Genomic DNA, 23,975 nt, shown 5'->3' on the forward strand with positions numbered 1-23,975 from the left:
GTGGATAGTGTTCTTTCTCGTAGATCCCTACAGATTGTTCAGGATCACTGCATTGCCAATAATGGAGAAGTCCATTACATTCAATTGTACCACAGTGTATCAGTCTCTGTGTATAATTTTCTTCTGGTTCTGCTCCTTTCACTCTGCATCACTTCCTGGAGGTTTTTCCACTCTGGAAATTTTTAAGAAGAGGAGTGATACCAGATCTGTACGTAAGAAAGATTACTCTGATACTCCAAAGAAGGCTATTGGAATTGTAGGGGCAGGTGGTAATAAGGTCTTGTCCCAGAGTAATGGCAGTAAAAATAGAGAGGAAAGGACAGCTTTTAAAATGTTGCTGGGGTGGAATCGAGAAAAGCTGGCAATTGTTCAGATATAAAAGATTAAGGAGAAGAAGAGTCAAAGACAATTCTAATGTTGTAAACATGTGAGACTAGGTGTTTTGTGTTGCCTGAGATAGAAATAGCAAAGTCCAAAGGAGCTGGTTGAGAGGGAAATAATAATAATAGATGCCATATACATAGTTTAAAATGTTTTCACATTGCTCCTTATTTGGACCTTACTGTAGCCCTGTGAGGAAGATGCTAAAAATTATTCTTTTTCTGTTTTTACAGATAGGGAAATTAATGCTTAATCAGGCTAAGTCACTTGTCCAGAATCACTCAGCTAGTTAAGGGTGGGCGATAGGACCTGGACTCAGTTAACTCCAGATAATGTATAAAATGTACTTTCTTTTCTGCTTCTGTTATTCTGTTTTCACTCATCCTGTTTCCTCTACCAAATCAGATAGAGGAGACAAAGGGCTCAGTTTTGAGCATATTGAGTTTTCATTCTCTTTAGTTTAGGTTAAGGTGCCAAATAGAAAGCTTGCATTTTGGATCTGAATCTGAGAAAAGAAATAATTAGAAACGTAGGAGTTAAAAGCATATAACTGGGTAGTTGAGTCTGCTGGAATGAATAAATGAATCAAGAGGGTGCTTTTAGAGAGGAGAAAAGAAGGCAGAAGAACAAAATCTTTTGGAAAGGCAATGTAGTACAGTGGAAAAGGCATGGAATTTCGCAGTCAAAGGATCTGGATCCAGATTTCAGCACTTATACTCATTGCTTCTGTTTCTTCCTTGGACAAGTTTTTACTCTATCTGGGCCTCCGTTTCCTCATTTGTAAAATGAAGGGCATGAATAAAATGACCCTCATTCTTAGCTTGAATCCACAGATTCTCAAGGTGGATAGATAGATTTCAGGGGACCTGTGACCTTAGATAAAGGGAAAATTTCTTTATAATTGGTTTGCTTTGTAATCTCATGTTTTATTTTTTACATTTAAAAATAATATTGTTCATTAACATATTAAAAACAGTAAGAAGGGATTTGGTTTTCCTCTGATAACCAGAGGGGACTGTGACATAAAAAAAGGTCAAGAATCCTTGCTCCAAGCTTTCTTCCATTTCTAAGTTTGTGAACCTGTGGACTCAGAAGTTGCCTTGAAGAACTGAAGCCTGAGCAGTTCTCTCTTTCCTACCACAAACCTGTCCTGAATTTTCCCACTCAGTCAGTTTGTACTCTCTTCTTTCCTCAATTTAATCTTGTCTTTCTCCACCTTCAACCTTTAAAGAATATAAACTTGAGGGTGAGAACAGTTTCTTTTTTTATCTTTGTATTCCTGTTCCCTAACACAGTGCCTTGCATATAGTAGGTACTTAATAAATGTTTGGTGACCTTAATTGATGCTATAAACTTTATTTATTTAAACCCTCAACTTTGTTTTAGAATTTATACTAGGGACAGCTGGATTGAGAGCCAGGCATAGAGACAGGAGGTCCTAGGTTCAAATCTGGTCTCAGATACTTCCCAGCTATGTGACCCTGCACAAGTCCCTTAACCCCCATTGCCTAGCCCTTAACATTCTTCTGCCTTGGAACCAATACATAGTATTTATTCAAAGACGAAAGGAGAAGGAAGGTTAAAAAAGTTTATAGGGTTGGGGCAGCTAGATGGGATAGAGAGCCAGGCCTGGACAGAAGAGATTCTAAGTTCAAATCAGGCCATAGACATTTCTTAGTTGTGAGATCCTAGGTAAGTCACTTAACCTCAATTTCTCTTACCACTCTTCTGCCTTGGAATCAATACTTAGTATCAATTCTTTTTTTTTTTAAACCCTTACCTTCCATCTTGGAATCTTTGAACCCAGGACTTCCCATCTCTGGGACTGGCTCTCAATTCACTGAGCTACCCAGCTGCAAAGATTATTCTCCCTTTCTTTTGTTTTTCTGTTCTTCTCAGCCTGGGGTCCTCATTTTCTACAGCTCCCAGTTCTCATATAATGGTAGAGGCAGTTCTGGGAAGTGTCAGGATCCACAGTGCCATTGGTAGAAAACTGGCTTTTTTGTACATCACAGTTGCATGAAATCAAAGTATTTAAGTGGAAGAGGCAGGGTAATAGTAGTCCTTGACTCCCTGGGTATTCTAGGCAATTACAGTTATATTAGATCTGAGGAGAAGAAGGGGAGGGCTGTTCTTGCAAACAAGGTGACTCAGCTAAAGGTGCATTTTGAGCCCTTAATCTCCTATTTTTGCCAAATGTGTTGGTGTGTTCTGCTGTTAGAAACTTTTTAGTAAGGAAGTTGGGAAAGTGGGCAGTAGAAAAAGAGAGAGAGAGGGAGAAAGAGAGTGTGTATCTGTAGTTAAAGTAGCTAGTTGGCTTAATGAATAGAGAACCTGGTCTGGAGACAAGAGGTCCTGGTTCAAATATGACCTCTGTAGGATTCCAGGAAGAATCTCTGGGCTGAGCCACAGAGGGCTCAGCTCTGGTCTGGTCAGACAGCATTCCAATGCATGATTTATGAGCAGACCATGCAGTCTTTGTCTGGGAGTTTGAAAAGAGCGGGTTGAACTTACCACGCTTCTAGCTTATATGTCATTGATATGTCAAGCCAATGTAAATCCACTGTGTGCTGTTGCATATGCATTACTACCTCTTCCTCATTACCTCAATAAAGACAGGACTGGGCATGCATCGCTCCCTTTTTGGAGCTTTACTATGGTCTCTAAGGTCTTCTTTCTTTATTCTATTCTTCCTTCTCACCTCACACCTGATTCCTAATCCTATATAAGAATTCTACTTTCCATGCATTCTTGGCTAATTTTTATCTTTCTTCCCTGAAGGCCCTACAAAGAAAGATAACAGGAGCATGTGCCTGGTTCCTCCCTGCAATCTGATCTGTATGTGTCTGCCTCAGTTTACTACTAATGTCTTTGATATCAAAACCTCTCTCCGGCTTCATTCTCCTCCTCAAAATCATAATCCTGTAGATATTCCCTTATATGCAGGGGCTGCTGGTAGGCTCTCTGTAACCTCAGATACTTCCTAGTTGTATGACCCTGGGTAAGTCACTTAACCCTAATTATTTAGCCCTTACTGCTCTTCTGCCTTGGAATTAATACTTGTATTGGTTTTAAGACAAAGTAGGGGTTTTAAAAATAATTAATAAAATGCTATCTATGTTCATCAAAGTTTTTCAGAATTAACAGTATAAATTGGAGCCTTCAGGTTTGTGGGTATCTGTGTAGTTCTGGGCTCCAGGCCATGTTGAGTAAGCTGTAGGGGTCCTAGGTCCTGATTATAATTGTAATAGTCTGGATGAATTCAGTACTATCATCCAGGTTCCTAGGAAGGAACATGAACAAGAAATTCATACTCACTGGCTTCTGAGATCTTAACTTACATACAATATGTGTGATTTCAGGAGGCCCATGACATGGTGCAGGAAATCAAACTATCCTGGGGTTTACTGAAAGTGTGAGAACTGGCCAGTGACATACTATACAGATAACTTTTTTAGCACTGAGTATGTGTCTTGTAAGATATGTTGACCATTTTCTTTCCCCTTCTTTATGACTTCATGTGTTTTAACTGTGAGGAGATAGTATGTTTGGGAAAAGAGTTTAAGCTATAAGCATTTGAATTATGATAGTAGTTTTTGGATCCCAGATAGTAGATGGCAGAATATAAGGCTTGGAACTGACCAGAGGATTAAATCATCCAAGACTACTCACTTCTAAGGCTAAACAGGAAGAAAACTTGGCTAGCTGAACTTGGCTTAACTCTTTCCTCCTTTGTTCTTGAGTTAAACTTAAATCCAATGCCCTTAAGTAGACTTCATATCCATATCCCTGTACCTGCCTCTAGAAATGTTCTTCACACATCCACTCTACCTCTTCAATTAAAGCATCTGAAATACTTAACGGATAGCTGAGACAGTAGTACCTACATCCTGACATCTTGTTCTTCCCTTTTCTTACCTCTCTTCATTTTAGTCTCTTTGTTCCCTAGAGTTTTCCTTCTTTCCAAGCTACCAAATGAACATTCTATTTATTTTTTTGTTATTATTGTTGTTGATGGGAAGGATTTGGGTGATAAACATTGAAAGAGAGTGTACACTTTAGAATTTTACATCCCATCATTTTGTGAATCCTTTGATACTGTGGTTAGTGTCTTGAAAAATCTTTGTGTGTTTTTGAATCACCCTTGCCTCTGTTTTTTCAACTGCTATATAACCCTCTAGGCTAGGCCTTCTTACCCAGTACACCTATACTATTGCAATTGCTTTGTGGATGTTCTCAGTATTTTTAGCCTCTTGAACCTCAGGGCTAATCTATTCCCTGCTGCTGTTTCTAAAACATTGCTTTCATGTTACTTCTTTGTTTAGAAAACTTTCTCTACTTGTCTCTAATAAGTATGTGACAAATCATCATAATATTAACATTAATAATAGCTAGCATTCATATAGTAATTTAAGGTTTAAAAAGCAATATTTGTATTATCTTCTTTGATATTTACAACTCTTGAGGTAGGTGCTGTTATTATCCTCATTTATAGATGAGGAATCTGAGGCAGGCAGAAGTTAATTGACTTGCTCTGGATCATAGAGCTAGTAAGTATTGGAGGCCAAATTCAGACTTGGGTCTTTCTGACTCTTAAGTCCAGGACGCATCCACTATGCCACCTAACTTCCATTTCACCAATGAAAGTGAAAGCAGAACCCTTAGCCCAACTCACTTATTGTAGTAGGTTTTTTGAAAGCTAATTGTTAGTTGAGTCACAAGATGAGGAATGGTGTTGGAATGTGACAACTATTCTTTGTTCCTCTTAAATCTGTGATGTATCTCCTAATGATATGTATGTGTATATGTATCTTTATATATAGATATAAAAACTGCTTGTTGACAAGAAGCAGTTTTTATATCTATAAGAAGCAGTTTTTATATCTATATATAAAGATACATATACACATACATACTACACATGTATATGATGTATTATATGTATTAATATATATGTATTAGCAATGACTTAAACATCCCCCTTCCCCCCCTCTCCCTTGCCAAAGTACGAGGAGACACAGAAGGAAAAGCACCAGAATGTGGTCTTTCTGAAGTACATCCAGTAGTAGGGGAGAATAAACAGTATTAAAATCTATTAGATGGTCAAGAGTTTTTTTAAAAAGTCATCTCTGGATTTGGAAATGGGAGATTATTTATGATAAAGAAAATTTTCCATAAGGTGAGTGGAGGCAGAAGCTCCCTTGCCAAGAGTTGATGAGAAAATGGAGGCATGGAGATTTTGGCAGCTTTTCATACTGTTACCAGTGAAGAGGAGATGGGAGAGTAGCTAAGCTTGAATAATAAAGGTCACCCAATTAGAAAAGTCAATGAATTAGAAAGGTGGCCTCATGGAAACTTATTTTAGTTTATTTTAGGCAAACTGGAAGGAACCATCTGATCTAAGTTAAGTGAGAGACAAAAGGAATAACAGTTTTATGACTTTTATTTCAACAAAATATTTCTGTAAAATGTGACCTGGAACCAAACATTTGCATTTATGGAGATCACATTCAGTCTTGAGTACTTTATATTAGTCATACTTTTTGGTTCATCTCTACTGAGGATTTCCCCAAGGAAATTTCACTTACATTTGGATTTTTTTGGAAGTTTTATTTAATTTAACAGGAAAGCAAAGGATTTAATCATGCATAATTACATAAATAGTAAAACAACTCTTGTCCTCTAGTGGTCTCACTTCTTCTAGATCACATTGTTCACAATTTCCAGCGAAGGGATTGATTTCCCCTTTTTCTTTCTTTCAGCCTCAGGATTATTGAAATTTCAGTTTGAAAGGATCAAAGTAACCATAAAGTGCAATTCACACCTGAACGAGAATCTCCTCTATGATATACCTGACCAAGTGGTCCATCTAGCTTTTGTTTCAGAACTTCTAATAAGGGGGAATCCACTTCATCCCAAATTGTAATCTTCTCTACATTTAGATAATTATAATTTTTAAGAAATGTTTCTTTTTAGCAAGCCTATATATATCTCTTCAAAATTTACGAATTGGTCCTGATTCTGCCTTCTGAGAACAAGCAGGATAAGGCTAGTAATTCATTTTCTAGTACTTGGAGGTAGCTATTGTGACCCTTCTTAGTTTTCTCCAGATTGAACTAACCTAGTTCCTTCAGCCAGACATCATATAGCATGAACTCAAGGCCCTCCACAATCCTAATCACACTCTTTAGGGTAACCTCAGGTTTACCAATGGCCTTCCCAGAATATGGGGTCCACAATGAAATACAGTATATCTCTATCAGGACCACCACCACCTCATTTTTGGATGCTCTGTCTCTTGATGTGTAACCTTCTTGGTGAGTTTATCGTATTGTTGTTTTATGTTGAATTTGTGGTCTACTAAACCCCATACTGCTTTTTCAAATTTTCCTTGCCTTAGGAGTGTGCCTTACAGTAGAATGCCCTCTTGAGGGAGTCATGGCCTTCCTGGATCTGTTCCTTAATTCCTAGTGGGTGGCTCTACATTTGCTCCTCTGGTAATTTCTCTGTAGGAGGTGGTCATTCTCTTTCTCATGTCTCTCTGTAACTTTCTAAAGGCCTGACTTAAGGGCCCCTTCTAGTTTATGAACACCCTCAATAAGTTGTTAACTCAGTAATCCTAATGACTGCTAAAACTAGTAGTGAATTTCATCATCTATACCAGAACCAAGGACTTATGTGGATGTGTTAGATGGAAGAAGAAGAGAACTCAGAACTCTGTGAGAGTCAGCAAGCCTTCATTTTGTACAAAGATGAATACAGAATTCCTGCTGTTTGAGAAAGCACCTTCCTGCTGTATGATGGAGTTGCTTTTGCACTGTGTAGCAGGAAGGTTTTGATGTACAAATACCAAATCATTTAACTCAGCAGTCTTATTAGTAAGGCACTGTTTGAATATCAAATAAAGGACATCAGGGCTAACTGTCATAGTTGGCTTTTGGATTTTGGAGGGAAAGCGAATTATGCATAATTTTATTAAAAAACTACTTTAAGAGAAAAATTAGTGTTGTTGTTTTTTTCTTTTTAAATCTGAATTGACTAGATTAAGGCTATGCATGACAGGAGTGTAAGTGTTTCCCTGATTTATCTTTCCTGGGGAGGATCATTAAGTACAAACATGTGGTAGCTTTGCCCATTTCTTTGAAGAAAAAGATCAGTGGTAAGGATTGGAGATCTTCCCAAGCCTTTCAACTAATATTTTAAAAATTATTTGGACAGCCATAACAAGAAATAGATTTTTAAGCATTTATGAGAAGCATGACCTTGATATCTGTAGACCATGTCTCATTAACTTTATATTCCTTTATTCCAGACCTGGTTTTTTCAAATAGCCTCTACCTTCAGACTCTCCTATTAAAGTGGCAGCTTATTGATAAAACATCTCTTTAAGACATTTAAAGACAATTAGTATTTATTAAGTTTGTTTGCTATATTTTATCTTTTCTTCTGAGAGATATACCTAAAGTAGGAAAGGGGAGTTGTCAGGGCAGCAGCTGTTGGGAGGAAAATTTCCATCTCATTTTTCTAATCAGTCATTTGGTGTGGCTCCTGCTTACTATACTGAAGTGCCCTGACTTTCTCCTTTTGTTGATGAGTGATTGAGTTTCAAGTACAAAATTTCATTGTTCCATTTTTGTCTGTTGATGTATGTTGAGGCCTTTAGATGATGTACTCTTTTAATTAAAAAAAAAAAAAAAGAACTCAGAAAACCATAATTTACCACAAAATGGCGGTTCTGTCTATTGGGATAATTGGAGAAGGAGCACTTGAATATGGAGTCAATAATTTTTAAAAAAATTAATTATCAAAGGGATTTGTAGTGGTTTTTTTTTTAAGACAAATATGCACAAAATTTGTGATAGTGGTTAACATCAGGAATGAGTTTGTTTTCAGTCTTATAGCTTTTTTAATAAATGGTACAGAAGACCTGAGTTTGTTGTGTCTTATCACATGCTTTTACCATTCACAAAAACACAGAATATTGCAGATTAGTGACAACATGAAAGACCATTTTGGAAGCCTTTTCCTGGTTCCATGAGATATTTCAGGTTGATTCCCTGGCTTTCTCTTTCTGAAGACATTACTTTTGCTTATATCCCTGTTGTTACTCCTTTTTGTCCTTTTTTCCTCCCTTGACAGTCTTGGTCACCCTGTTCTCCTGGATGCCCTTTCATCTCTGGGGTTTAGTGACAATGCTCTCTCTGATTTGCCTATCTTTCCAATCCAGTCTTCATTCTCCTTTGCTGGATCCTTAACCACATCATGTCCACTAACCATGGGGATCTGCTGTTAGTCCCATTTTCTTCTCTTCTCTTTACCCTCTTTCTTGGTAATCTTGTTAGGCTTATGGCTTTCAGTTAAATCATTTCTATGTAGATAATTCCCAGATACCTTGCCCTAACCTTTTTCCCGAGTTTCAGTCTTTAATCTTTAATTGCTTCTTGAACATCTCAAACTGAACATCCCAAAACAGGAATAAGGACTCATTTTCTTCCCAAACCTTTTCCTCTTACAGTTTTCCTTACTCAAGGGCACCATCATCCTCCCAATCACTCAACTTCTCAACCTTGGTGTCATTTCTGCTTCTTATTCATATTCACCTCACAGATCCATTCTATTGCCAAGACTTGTTGATTTTACCTTGACAACATCTTTGGTATACCTCTACTTTACATCTCCTCACCTAGTCACCACCCCTAGTATGGGTCTTTATTATCTCATGCCTAGACTATTAGAGTAGACTTCTTATTAGTCTTCTTGACTCAGGTCTTTCTTCATTCCACTTCCTCCCTCATGAAACTTCCAAAGAAGTGATTTTCCTAATGTACAAGTCAGAGACGATGTCACAGGAAAGTCCAGGGGCTTTCTATTATTTCCAGGATCAAAAATAAGTTTTTTTTATTTGGCTTTAAAAGCCCTTCACAACTTGGCCCTTGGCAGTGAACACTGCCTCATCAACATGGGTTTCTGTTCCTTTCCTGATCCTTGTAGAATTTCTCTCTTAGGAATGCACCAACATACCTGAAGATTCTGGATTCCTGCTTTTTCCAGACTTACATTTTATTCCCCTCTATGGATTGTATGATCTAGCAACACTCTCCTTCTTGCTTTTATAATTGCACACTTCACTCCTATCCCTCATTCTATGCCATTTTTTTTTTCATATTCTTAGAATGGTTTTCCTCTCCAGCCTCCACTTCCTGACTGACTTCCATCATGACTGAAATCCCACTTTCTGCAAAAGGTTTGTCCCAGTCCTACCTGCTAGTGCCTTCACTCTGAATTACCTTCTGTTTACACAGCTTCTATCTCTTAATATATTTGTTTGCAGGTTATATCTCCCATTAGAACGTGAGGTCCTAGAAGACGGGATCGCATTTTTGCCTTTGGTCCCTGCCACAGTGCTTCTTAAATAACAAGTTTCTTTGGGATTCTCAGACTGCATACTCAGTAATGTCTTTTGAGTGTAGGTGCTTAGGAGAGCTTAGGTATCATTCTAGTAGCTAAGTGAACACTACCTCATCAACATGGGTTTCTGTTCCTTTCCTGATCCTTGTAGAATTTCTCTCTTAGGAATGCACCAACATACCTGAAGATTCTGGATAACTAGAGTTCTAAAAAATGGTCAAAAGAGATGTGTTGTAATATCTTATCTTACCATTGGCTTGTTTCTTTTCCCCGACATTGCCTTGTTAAGAAACATTGGGTAAATTGTCTGAGTGTCTTATTTCCTAGCCATTTTAAATAGACTGCTTATAACAATGACCCCTCCTTGACAATGATTTATAAGTCATAGCACATAGAAAGATTTTGACTATACTTTGCAAAAAAAAAAAAGTCTGACTACTTTTAATATACCATTTCCTTCCTACAACCCACCCTTCCTTTCCTTCTTTCTTTCCTTTCTCTCTTTTGACTTCCTTACTTCTTTCTTAAGATGAGTATCTTTTTTGAGTTGCTGGAAACACAAAAGCCCAATATCTGCTTTGTTTCTGACTTGGATCATTTTGCCCTTCTTTCAGCAACCTGATAACTCTCAAACCCAAGGTCTCATTGTAATGATGCTGGACTTAGTACAAACACCTGATCAGTTTAGCCTATGGCATCTCAGAACTACTGAGTTTAGGAGAACAACCAGCTTCAGCTTCCCCAGTGGCAGGGATTAGAAGCATGTACCATGTCACCCAGCAGTTTGCCATGTCTTAAAGGAAGTGTGTTTTAATATGAGGTGGAACCAACATTAGATACTGTTTGCCCTAGACTCTCTTGCCATTGTGTTGTCTTCATTTACATCATAATTAAGTTACATTAGAGTTCTGATTTTTGTTCTCTTATCAGTTCACACAAGACTTCCCATATGTCTTTGAATCCTTCATATTCCCTAACAGTGCAGTAATATTCCATTATATTTATGTACTCCATCTAATTTATTCATCCATTTTCCTGTCAGTGGATACCCACTATATTTTCAATTTTTCATTACCATAAAAAGTGCCTAAGGGAATATTTTGTTATCTATATTGTACCTTTCTTTCCATACAATGTCCTTGGGATATATGACCAGTAATAGTATTGCTGGGTAAACTACAAGGTCTGTATCCCAAAGAGATAAATAGAAAAAAATGGAAAGGACCTGCTTATTTTAAAATATTTATAGCTGCTCTTTTTATGGTGACAAAGAATTGGAAATTGATGGGATGTCCCTCAATTGGGGATTGGCTGAACAAATTGTGGTATATGATGTTGATGGAATACTATTGTGCTATAAGGAATGATGAACCGGTTGATTTCAGAGAGCCGGAAAGACCTACATGAACTGATGCAGAGTGAAATAAGCAGAATCAGGAAAACATAGTACACAGTAATAGCAATATTGTGAAGTGATTGACTATGATTGACTTAGCTACCCTCAACAATACAATGATCCAGGACAATTCTGAGGGATTTACAAAGAAAAGTGCTATCCACCTTCAGAGAAAGAACTATTGGAGTTGGAATGCAAAAGAAAGCATATGATTTTTCAATTATTTGTTTGGGGGTTTTATTTTATAAGATTACTCATAAAAATGAAAAATATGGAAATATAGTTTTCATGATAATACATGTATACCTCAGATTGAATAGCCTGCTAGCACTGGGGTGGGGGAAGGGAGGGAGAAAGCTAACTTTATTCATATAACTTAGGAATACTTCTGTGGAAATTTGTTATTACATGTAACTGGTAAAATAGTATTGCTGGGTCAAATGGTATAAACAATTCAGTGACATCTTACATCATTATCTATTTTCCATACTATTTTCCATAATGACTCCTTCATTTCTGTAGTTACAGCTCCACCATCATTGCTCTGGTGTTTCTCTCTTCCCTAAACCCATCTAAAATTGACTAATTCCCTATTTCATTTTTGTCCTTGGCACTTTGAAGTGAGATGTAGTATTTTTTACTTCTGTGACCTTAGACAAGTCACTTAATTTATCTGGTCCTTTTTCCTCATCTGTAGAATGAGCACATTTAACATCTACGATTTCTATGAAATTTGAGTATCTGAATGGCATTTATCTGAATGGCCATACAAGTCACTTAATCCATCTGTATGGATTCATCTTTTCCAGGTGTCTGCCTGTGATTGAAAAGCAACTGGGAAGATAGATGTCAGAAGATTCATAAATAATGCCACTAGGTGGCACCAGGAGTTAAGCCATGGGGTTAATGTAGAGAATCAAAGGAAAGATTATCTTGGGGAATGAACACTATGAGTTTATTTCTTAGACATGGGAGATTTGGGAAGGCACATAGAGAAAATGCATGGGGGTCATGGTGTGCTTCCGTGTCTTAAACTTTCCTTTTTAGACTGTGTTATCTTTTCTTTAGCCCTTTACTAACCTTTAGCTCACTTCAAAATTCTGTTCCAAATTAACCCACTGTGTTTTACCTGATGACTAAATCCATTATTGCCCTTTGGGTTTACTTAAATTTCTGTAATTTGACTTTTGACATTCTCCTTTGGTCATCTTGCTTTTTTACATTGAGAACTTTGCTATGTGTCCAATATCAAATTTAATTTTTTTCTAAAGTCATTCCCATTTTTTTAAACATTATTTTATTTGGTCACTTTCATACATTGTTCATTGGAAACAGATCATTCCCCCCCTCCCCCCACTCCTTCCCTAGCCAATGTGCGATTCGTCTGGGTATCACATGTATCCTTGCTCTGAACCCATTTCCTTGTTGTTGGTATTTACTCCCTCAGTTTGTCCTCTGCTTGAGGATAGTTGTTGTTTTTTTTTCTCTCTTTTTCTCATAGATCCTTGCAGGTTGTTCAGGGACAATGTAAAGCCATTACTGGAGAAGTCCATTATGTTCTATTGTACCACAATGTGTCAGTCTCTGTGTACATTGTTCTCCTGGTTCTACTCCTCTCACTCTGCATCACTTCCTGGAGGTTGTTCCAGTCTCCATGGAATTCCTCCACTTTATTATTCCTTTTAGCACAATAGTATTCCATCACCAACATATACCACAATTTGTTCAGCCATTCTCCAATTTGAAGGGCATCCCCTCATTTTCCACTTTTTGGCTACCACAAAGAGCGCAGCTATGAATATTCCTGCACAAGCTTTTTCCTTATTATCTCTTTGGAGTACAAACCAATCAGTGCTATGGCTGGATCAAAGGGCAGACAGTCTTTTATCGCCCTTTGGGCATAGTTCCAAATTGCCCTCCAGAATGGTTGGATCAATTCACAACTCCACCAGCAATGCATTAATGTCCCTACTTTGCCACATCCCCTCCAGCATTCATTACTTTCTTTTGCTGTCATGTTGAACAATCTGCTAGGTGTGAGGTGATACCTCAAAGTTGTTTTGATTTGCATCTCTGATTATAAGAGATTTAGAACACTTTTTCATGTGCTTATTAATAGTCTTGATTTCTTTAACTGAAAATTGCCTATTCATGTCCCTTGCCCATTTTTCAATTGGAGAATGGCTTGATTTTTTGTACAACTGGTTTAGCTCTTTATAGATTTGAGTAATTAGACCTTTGTCAGAGGTTTTTGTTATGAAGATTGTTTCCCAATTTGTTGCTTTCCTTCTAATTTTAGTTACATTGGTTTTGTTTGTACAAAAACTTTTTAAATTTGATGTAGTCAAAGTTATTTATTTTGCATTTTGTGACTCTTTCTAAGCCTTGCTTGGTTTTAAAGTCTTTCCCTTCCCAAAGTTCTGACATGTAAACTATTCTGTGTTCACCTAATTTACTTATAGTTTCCTTATTTTATTCAAGTCATTCATCCATTCTGAGTTTATCTTGGTGTAGGGTATGAGGTGTTGATCCAAACCTAATCTCTCCCACACTATCTTCCAATTTTCCCAGCAGTTTTTATCAAATACTGGATTTTTGTCCCAAAAGCTGGGGTCTTTGGGTTTGTCAAAGACTGTCTTACTGAGGTCGTTTACCCTAAGTCTATTCCACTGATCCTCCTTCCTGTCTCTTAGCCAGTACCAAATTGTTTTGATGACCGCTGCTTTGTAATATAGTTTGAGATCTGGGCCTGCAAGGCCACCTTCCTTTGTATTTTTTTCATTATTTCCCTGGATATCCTTGATCCTTTATTCTTCCAAATGAACTTTGTTATGGTTTTCTCTAATTCAGTAAAATAGTTCTTTGGTAGTTCAATGGGTATGGCACTAAATAGATAGATAAGTTTGGGTAGGATGGTCATTTTTATTATGTTAGCTTGTCCCACCCATGAGCAATCAATGTTTTTCCAATTGTTTAGATCTAGTTTTAATTGTGTGGAAGTGTTTTGTAGTTGTGTTCATATAGTTCCTGTGTTTGTCTCGGCAGATAGATTTCTAAGTATTTTATATTGTCTCAGGTGACTTTAAATGGAATTTCTCTTTCTAATTCTTGCTGCTTAACGGGGTTGGAGATATATCGAAATGCTGATGACTTATGTGGGTTTATTTTGTATCCTGCAACTTTGCTAAAGTTGTTGATTATTTCGATTAGCTTTTTGGTTGATTCCCTGGGATTCTTTAAGTAAATCATCATATCATCCGCAAAGAGTGACAGCTTGGTCTCCTCATTGCCAATTTTAATACCTTCAATTTCTTTTTCTTCTCTAATTGCTACTGCTAGTGTTTCTAGTACAATATTAAATAATAAAGGTGATAATGGGCATCCTTGTTTGACTCCTGATCTTATTGGGAAGGCTTTGAGTTTTTTCCCCATTGCAGATGATGTTTGCTGATGATTTTAGGTATATACTGTTTATTATTTTTAGGAAAGGCCCTTCTATTCCTATACTTTCTAGTGTTTTCAACAGGTATGGGTGTTGTATTTTGTCATTCCCATTTCTAATAGCTCCTAGTGTAGCTGCTTTGTTCTTGCCTTAAGTGAGAACTGGTAACTTCCAGGCTGAATTGAAGCAATTTGAAGAGTGGGTCAACCAAGTGAATCACATTAGGGCACTGTAGCCAAAGGATCATACTGGCCCAGCCCTTTAGCAAAATAGGGAGAATCTTGAGTGCAAAATTCCTATATTTAAGATCCTTGAAGAGTCATGGAGAGAAGAAAAGGAACCATCACGTGCTGCCTACTCATTGCTCTTGAATTACTATGCTATCAAAAAAGGTGGGGCAGGGTGCAACTAGGTGGCATGGTGAATGGAGTGCCAGGCCTGGAGTCTGGAGGACTTGAGTTCAAATCAGGCTTCAGATACTTCCTAGCTGTGTGACACTGAGCAAATTACTTAACTTGAATTGTCTAGTTCTTGCTGATCCTCTCTCTTAGAATTAATATTAAGACAGAAGGTAAAGGTTTCAAAAAATAAAATAAAGAATTACTGTGCTATCTTTTCCCCTAATATTTGGGTTGAATAAAATGATGAGGAGATACGCGGAGTTGAATATGATATGTAATTACTGGCAAGATCTTAACTTTATTTCAGGGCTTGATGTTTTCTCTTATCCTGTCCCCAAAGTTAAACCAGGGTCAGAGTCCATCTACAGTTACTGATCTCAGTTCAGTACTTTTTTTCAGGCTTAGCTCAAAACCTACTAAATTCCCATGAATTAGTCTGACCTCAATTATTTTTTTCCCATCTGAAGTGCTGTATAACTAGTGCATCCAAATATAAATGGCATATTTGGTATATTATTACCTTGTATTGTTTCTCTTTCACATGTGTACATTTTGTCTCTAACCAGACTGTAAGTTTTTCAATCATAGGACCTGTATTATCTCTTTATTTACTTTTTTTCATAAGGATATATTATAGCATTGAGTACAACAGGCCATGAGTGCTTAATGAGTGAAATGACTGGAACAAAAGCCAGGATTGTGGACACCACTAATTGTTTTAGCTCCAGAGTTATGATGACCAGTACATGTCATTGATGTGCCTTTTTCCTTTTTTTTGTATAATTTACAAGTTTTTATTATAATAGCTGATAATACAGCACTCTTACTTTTACAAAGATCTGTGTTATTTATCTATGTTATTATTTTGATCCTCACAACAAATGGGTGAAGTTAGGTATCCATCTTCAAGATGAAGAAGAGGCTTTAAAGGGGTTACTTGATTTGCCCAGAGTCACGGAGCCAGGAAGTATCTGAGGTACCCTTAAAACCAGGTCTTGCTGATTCAAAGTTCATACTCTCCACTAAGCCACACTTCCTCTAACCTGTACAGGATTGATTATAAGGACAGGATGGAAACTTGGATAGCCTTCAACCCCTTCATTTGATAAATAAAGATAATGGGGCCCAGAAAGAAGAAGTAAAATTTGCTTAAGGAAACATAATAAGTTCCAGAGGGGTTTTTGGTTTCACACTGTGTCCAGATGTTTCAATGACTTTCCTCAATATATCTTCTCTGACATTATCATTAGAAGTTGCCTCCAAGCTAATTGAATTTTTCATTTTCATAAGAGCAAGAGATGCTACTTAATTTCAGTTTTCCATAAATGATAATTACATTTGTTTTAATGATACTTCAAAAGTACTGGACTTGGAATCAGGAAGATAAGTTCAAATCCCCTCTCAAACATTAGTTATATGACTCTTGGACTAGTCATTTCAGCTTCAGCCTCAGTTGTCTCATCTATAAAATGGAGATAATAATAATACTAATAGGACTTACCTCGAAGGATTGTTGTGGACATCAACTAAGAGAACATCTGCAAAATGTTTTACAAACTTTTAAGGCACTAAATATTAATTATTGTTACTATTTGGAGTAAAGTGATTCCTGCCTGTTTTGCTGGTAGTTCTCCAGGGAGGCATGAATATTAGATATATAGGAGATAAACCAAAGCCATACTTGAAAAATGTTGTTTCTAAGACTAGTGGTTTACAAACCTTTCCTTGCAATTTGTTGTCGAGAGCTGTCCTTCTAAGGAGGCAGAAGGATTTATAGCAGCAAGAAAGAGAGAGAGAGACACCCCTATTAAGGAGAATAAACACTGCAAAGCTTATTCATGTCTATCTCTTCCTCATTCCCCAGAGTCTGAATGGTGTTTGGCTGAACAAGGAACGCCTCGACCCTTTAAAGGCCTATCCTATCAAGGAGGGAGACCGAATCCAGCTTGGAGTTCCACTAGAAAATAAGGAGAATGCAGAATATGAATATGAAGTAATAGAAGAAGACTGGGAAAAGATCCACCTATGTCTTGCCCTGAGGAATGATAGGCCGGTAGTTAGGTGCTCAAGAACCAAAAGGAAATGTAGTTTAGAGGAATTGGATAGCCCTGGAGCAGAGGGCTCGTCAGACTCCAGATCCAAAGTTATTAAAGTGTCCCACGACCATGAGCAGTCAGGGAAGTCCTGTGGAAGAGCCGAAATGGCCAAACAGACCGCTAAAAACATGGACCGAAAGTTGGCTTTCCCTGGACCAAGTGGAGAGAGAACAACAGAGGATGACCTTCCTGTTTCAGAAAAAGCAACAGTTCTGTGGAATAAGAAGCACAAAGGCCCAAGCTTATCACAGTCCCAGAATAGCTTGGATATGCTTAAGAAGACAATGGCCAGGATTCTCAAGCTGAAGGTGAAAGTTCAAGAGAAGCAGGTGGCTGTTCTGAGTGTGAAGCAGCAGAGCCACAAGGGGGCCCAGAAGGAGATTGTGAAGATGGAGGAGGAGCTCCAGGAGTTACAAGATCAGCTATTTACAGAGCAGGTCCAGCAACAGCAGAGAGTGGAGCAGCTGGAGAAAAATTTCCAGGAGAAGGAGCAACACTTAGAGGTACAGAGTGTAGAAAATAAATGACAGTTCATTAAAGGTGTATACCTTTCCTGCCTTTCCCTTCCAGAGACACAGTGTCCTGGGTTGATTCATATTGTTAGAGATAGAGGCAGAGCACTAGCTATAGGAGATGGAACCTTGGAGCAGAGACCAGGGAGATTAATGTTGAGAATTAAGGGGAATTCTGTGTAAGGCAAAAGTCAGAGGTGGGACCAGAATTAGAGTATCAGGCCAGGTGAGTAGCAGGCACAATCCAGAAACCCAGAGGCAACTAGTTGGTACAGTGGATAGAGTGATGGGCCTAAAATCAGAAAAACCTGAATTCAGATCCTGCCTTAGCTGTGTTACCATGGGCAAGTCACTTAATTTGATTGCCTCAGTTTCCTCAACTGCAAAATAGGGATAAAAACAGTACTTACTTCAAAGGGTTGTTGTGAGGATCAAATGAGATATTTATAAAGCTCTTAGCACATTGCCTGGCACATAGTAGGTATTATATAAATGCTTATTTCCTCCTTCTTCCCTATCTTCTTCACCTAGGATCAGAACTTGTAGATCTAGCAGGAACTAAATTAGAATTGGTATTCAAGGCAAGCCTCATAGTCAAAACCAGGTTGATTTGAAGTAAAGTGAACCAGTGTAAATTGAGATATTGGACTACCACAGTAAATTGTCTGTTAAACTAGTAGTATTTTTTTGGCTCTTTGTTTTTCAAAATGTTTAATGACTTTTGTTTTTTACATCATTGTAATTTTCCCAATATGGCACCACTGACTCCTCCCCTGTAACAGAGAAGAACACTTAAACAAAACTGATCAATAAATTGAATAAAACTGAAAGCATATGTAACATTCCTTACCTTTTCTTATCTCTCACCTTTCTGCCATTTGTTCTCTGAGAAGGATTGCTCATAATAGTAATAATTCACTTTTGGATTCCTTTAACTTTGATTATTGCAGTCCTCTGATTTTGTTTTCTTTGCTTTGTGTTAGGTTATAGAAGTCTTCCCATGTTTCTTTGCTAGGTTATAGAAGTCTTCCCATGTTTCTTTGCATTCTTCATCATTTCTTAAAGTGCAGTAACATTATATTTATATGTCACAATTTGTGCACCATTCTCCAATCATTGGGCACATAATTCCAGTGTTTTGCTTTTGCAGAAAATCAATCTTTGGAATATATGGAACTTTGTCTCCATCTTTGACTTTAGATTTCATTTAAACAGTAATAGGATAGAAGTTTAGCTTTATTTTTCCTAATTCCAAATTATTTTCCAAAAGTGTTAGACTAATTTAGAACTCCTGCAACAGTGTATTACAGTGCTTGTCTTTCTACAGTTCTTCCAACAATAACCATTCCTATTTTTTAATCATTTCTCCTAATTTTGATGAGTAAGAAGTAGAACTCAAAATTGTTATAATATACACTTCTCTTAGAAGTGATTTGGAGTATGTGCTACAAACACGGTTGTTGATAGCATTCATATTTTCATAAAATCTGAATGATGTTCACCTGGAAGATAAATTTAAGTTAACAGATTATCTTACCCTTATTGGAACAAACCCTTAGAATTAAACTTTGTGTGCTAGACCTTGGTAAGAATTTAGCTGTAGAGGATTGAGTTAAAGTTCTGGGTTTTATTATCCTTCCCATCCCTACCTTGAACAGCCAGCAAGAAAGGGATCTAGTCATCCACGACACAGATATTTGGAGTCTACTTGGGTGAGCCAGTCTTTTGAAAATTTTGATTTTGAAAGACATGCTGTTTAGTTGTGTCATGGCTATGGTCCAAGGCAGAACTGCATCCATGTCTCTATCTCCAATACCTAGTTAAGTCAAGTCAGCAAGAATTCATATAGCATCAGCTATGTGCCAGACACTCTGCTAAGCTCTGGGGATACAGAGAAAGACAACACCAATCTCTGTTCTCCAGGACCTCACAGTCTAATGGAGGAGACAGCATGCAAACCACCAAATCCAAACGTGTGTGTGTCTGTGTGTCTGTGTGTGTGTATGATAGACTGGTGATGATCTCAATGGTGTTAAGGTGGCTCACAAAAGGCTTCTGTTGAAAGTGGGATTTTAGCTGAGATCTAAAGGAGACCATAAGGCCAAGATGAAAGGGAAGAATTCCAGGCATGTGATACAGTCATTGAAAAGGCATAGAGGGGCAGCATGATGGCTTAGTGGATAGAGCACCAGGTCTGGAGACAATATGTCCTGGGTTCATATTTAACCCCAGACACTTCCTAGTTGTGTGACTGGCCATACAAGTCACTTAATCCTCATTGCCTCGTCCTTACTGCTCTTCTGCCTTGGAACCAATTCTTAGTAGCTATTCTAAGATAGAAGGTAAGGGTTTAAAAAAAAAGAAAGAAAGAAAAGAAAAAAAGGCAGAGTTGGGAGATGGAGGATCATTTTCCAGTAATAGCCAGGAAGCCATTTGGATTGTAGAGGATGTGGAGAGGAATAAGGTGTAAGAAGACTGGAAAGGTAAGAAGGGGCAAGTTTATAAAAGGCTTTAAGATCTAGAGGATTTTCTGTATAATCCTGGGAATAATAGGAGGTGCACCTTGGAGAGTGGAGGCAACTATGGCAGGAAAGAGGTAGGTATAACATTGTCATGCTGGCAAGATCACTTGGATATCTAAGTGGAAGATGAACTGAATTTGCCTTGCTTAAGGCAAGGAGGCCAATTAGAAGGGTAGTATATTTATTTGTACAGGGATAAAGTGCACTAGGGTGTTGGTGGTATCAGAGAAGAGAAGGGAATGTACACCTGAGTCCTGTCTACAAAATTAGAATCAACAAGACTTGGCAACTCATTGACTGGATATGGGAAGTGAGAGAGGAATAGAGGGTGATCTGGATTGTAAATCTGGGTGAAGGGATGGATGGTGGTTCCTCACAATAGTAGGGGGAGGTTAAAGAGATATTCAGTTTTGGACGTGCTGAGTTTAAGATAACTTTGAAATATGCAGAGTTAAAGATATCTATTAGACCTTTAGAGATGGAACTAAAGGTCAAAAAAGAAATTAGGGCTAGAAAAATAGATCTGGGGATTATCAGCATAAAGATGATAATTAAGTCTATGGGAGCAGATGAGATCAACAAGTAAATTAGTATTAAAGTAAAAGAGTGGGGGTGCCTACTTGGGGGACACCCATGGTTAGTGTGCATGATCTGGATAAACAGCCAGCAAAGGAGACTGAGGAGTGATCAGACATGTGGGAGGAGAACCAGGAGAGAATAGTGTCTCACAACCTAGACAATAAGAGGGTAATCATCACTGTCAGGTGGCAGAAAGGGCAAGAGGCTTGAAGAAATGAAGGTAAGCAGAAGCAATGTCATCAGAAAGGGAAAAAATCATTTAACAGGTGTCTTGGAACAAGGAAAGAGACCTTTAAAACCTAGAAAGAAGAGAAACCAAGAAGAAGAGGGTGATTGACAATGTCAAAGTCTGCAGACAGGTCAAGATGAAGACTGAAAAAAGACCATTAGATTTGTTGATGGAGAGATTTTGGATAGACAAATTTCAGCGGAATGATGACACCAGAAGCCAGATTGTAGAGAATGAAGATGAGAATGAGAGGAGAGGAAGTAGAGGTACCAGTTGTAGATGACATTCTAAGTGAGTTTAGCCATGAAAAGAAGATAAATTTATTGATAACCTAGCAAGAATGAACAAATTGAGTGGGGTTTTTGAGGAGTCATGTGTTGTAGGCAGTAAGGATCTGTCCAATGGTGGAGGAGAAACCAAAGATTTAGGAGAATGGACATTGATAGAGGAGGAAACTGCTGGAGAAGTAGAATTGGAATAAGAGAAAGGTGGGGTAACTACAGATTATGATCAGATAAAGGAATTTCACTCTTTATGGAAGTGAAACTTTTGTGGGTGATGACCAGTTTAGGGGTATGGCCATCTTTGTGCATAGCTGAAATGGGTTGGATGGCTCATGGGAAATGACAAATTAAAGAACTGGAAAGTTAGTATGTTTGAGGGAATATCATATCAGTATGTATGTTGAAGTCCTACATAGCAAGGGACATGAGGATGAGAGAAAGACTGTCAGCAAGATAATTTAAAATGTTATCATCTGCTTATTTATTAATTCCTTGATGTAAAAGCTCATAACTTAAGCCTCATTTTCTTATTTTTGAGAAATTTTGAGCTCTGTCCTCTTCATGCCCCTATAATAAGTGATCTTGGGAAGGGCAACAAATGGAGTACTATACATTTGGGCTGGTTACCTATACATACATCTTTGCTGCCTTTAGCCTGGTACAAATCTGGAAATTTACAGAAGGTAGATTTCCCTCTAGGTTATGATTAGGGCACCTTTCACTTGCTCAAATGACCTTTTAAAATCTAAAACAAGTGTTTTGGGTTTTTTTTGCTTTGTTTTTTTATACCCTGACCTTCTATCTTAGTTTCAATTCAAAGACAGAAGGCCGCCATGGGCTAGACATTTGGAGTTAAGTGACTTGCCCAGGGTCACATAGTTAGGGATCTTTTTTTTTTTTCTTAATAGGGGAGAAAGATGGCAGGGGGAGAAAATAAATGCTTATTAATTAATAATTAAACAAGCAAGCAAAAAACTTAATATGGCCAACAACAACTACCCCTAGAGCCAACAAAGCAACAAAATTAAATTAAGTAGTGGGTTGAGGAATTCCACTGTCCCCTTGCCAAGTATGAAGAGGATCAGATGTGTGGAGGTTGAGGGGAATGAAGCATCTTTATAAGCAGCATTACCTTCTGTGCACTTACAGGTTTTATTTCCCCTCCCCTATTGAGGGAACGTTACTAATGATGGAGAAAAAAACCCTGAGAGAGAGAGCAGGTAAATTTTCTGGTAAGGTTATCAACCTTTGTAAGAGGTCAGAAACTGCATTTTAATCCTTTCTCCCTCACATCTTTCAGTGATATTTATTTAGCTTTTACTGTGCATGCACCAGGTCACCTGGGGATACAGTGAATTTTAACATTGGGCCTTGTCTTCAAAGAAATTATGATCTTGTTGATGAAATGAGACTAAACCCACATGAAAAAAACAACAAGCAGTTTAAGACAATATAGTAATCATAGCATGATTTGGTAGAGATCGTATTAAGAGAACTAGGGAAACAAAGGGAAAATTGCCATAGAAGGGATAACCAACAGGATATGTATATTGGGCTGAAGTGGGGCCTCCTCCCCAGCTCAAGTGAAAAGAAGGCAGGATCTGGGTTCAGTTCTCAGTTTTGCTACTAATTATTTATGTGACCTCACTACGAGTTAACTTTTGGGGCCTCAGTTTCCTCATCTGCAAAATTTAGAGGTTAGACTATTTGAATTTACTTGTAAGGTTCCTTTCAGCTCTAAAACTATGTCCTGTGAGATGATCTTACTTAAGAGTAGGAAGGTAATGATCCTAAAGGCCAGGCTGAGGAATTTCAATGAGATATTTAATGTTTCTGAAATACTGTGTCTGTGAGTTTCAAGCTGGAAGAGATCTTTTTTTAAACCCTCACCTTCTGTCTTAGAAGCAGTATTAAGTATTGGTTCCAAGGCAGAAGAGTGGTAAGGGGGTAGGCATTTGGGTTTAAGTGACTTGACAAGTGTCACACAGGGTCTGAGGTCATAATTGAACTCGTCTCTAGATCTGGCTTTCACTTCACCCAGCCGCCAAGCTGCCCCCAGAAAAGACCTTTGAGATCAGCTAGTTCAATCCCCCTTTTGATTGATGAGGAAACTGAGACAAAGGGATATTAATTGACTTAGCCAAAGTCCCATAGCTACAGCCAGCAGAGCTAGAATTTAATTCCAAATCCATGACTTTTTCTACCTTAGAGGCACTTTCAGCAGTCCAGTGAGATAGGTAATACAGATATTATTATCCACATTTCATAGGAAACTGAGGCTTAGGAAGGTCAAATGTTCTTTTACATCAAGGAACTATTTATTATCTTGTAAAAGATGCTTGGAACAATTCATTATATTTCCAGAGTAGACTGAGAATGAGTTAAAGGTGAAAATCTCATCATAAGCAGTATAAAGTCAGGCAACTCTGCTTAAATCTCTTTGTAGGTAACAGCTTGAGAGAAAACAGGAGTTGTTCCCACCTGCTCCCTCCCCTGCCCCCACTCCCAACCCCCTGCTGCTCCCAGATGCTTATGCCATCCACCCTGCTCTGCATGTTGCTGGATTTTATTCCTCCTTTCACTTCCCCTCAAGGAAACCTTCCATTTGTTTTTGGCTTTGCAGGGTTTGGAGAAACAGCATGGGGAAAAGGACCTGAAGGAGCAGCTGGCACAGGCCCTGCAGGAGGTAACTTATCTCTTGCCATTGGGCTGAGATTGTTCCATC

At 38.0% G+C, this 23,975-nt stretch overlaps 1 protein-coding gene across 3 annotated transcripts in view; it reads left to right on the forward strand.

Annotated features, from left to right (window-relative positions):
* RNF8 (ring finger protein 8) overlaps positions 1-23,975 on the forward strand; it is a 95,348-nt gene that overhangs the window by 26,956 nt on the left and 44,417 nt on the right. For 2 of the 3 annotated variants that reach the window (XM_003340356.4, XM_007483817.3), the window contains exons 3-4: positions 16,893-17,627; positions 23,874-23,936. In XM_003340356.4, the coding sequence (XP_003340404.2) occupies positions 16,893-17,627; positions 23,874-23,936 (798 nt within the window). The remainder of the gene's footprint in view (positions 1-16,892; positions 17,628-23,873; positions 23,937-23,975) is intronic. The other variant, XM_007483816.3, reaches the window with a different exon arrangement.

Source organism: Monodelphis domestica, chromosome 2 (assembly GCF_027887165.1).
Source record: "Monodelphis domestica isolate mMonDom1 chromosome 2, mMonDom1.pri, whole genome shotgun sequence".
In the NCBI taxonomy this organism is placed as follows: Eukaryota; Metazoa; Chordata; class Mammalia; order Didelphimorphia; family Didelphidae; genus Monodelphis; species Monodelphis domestica.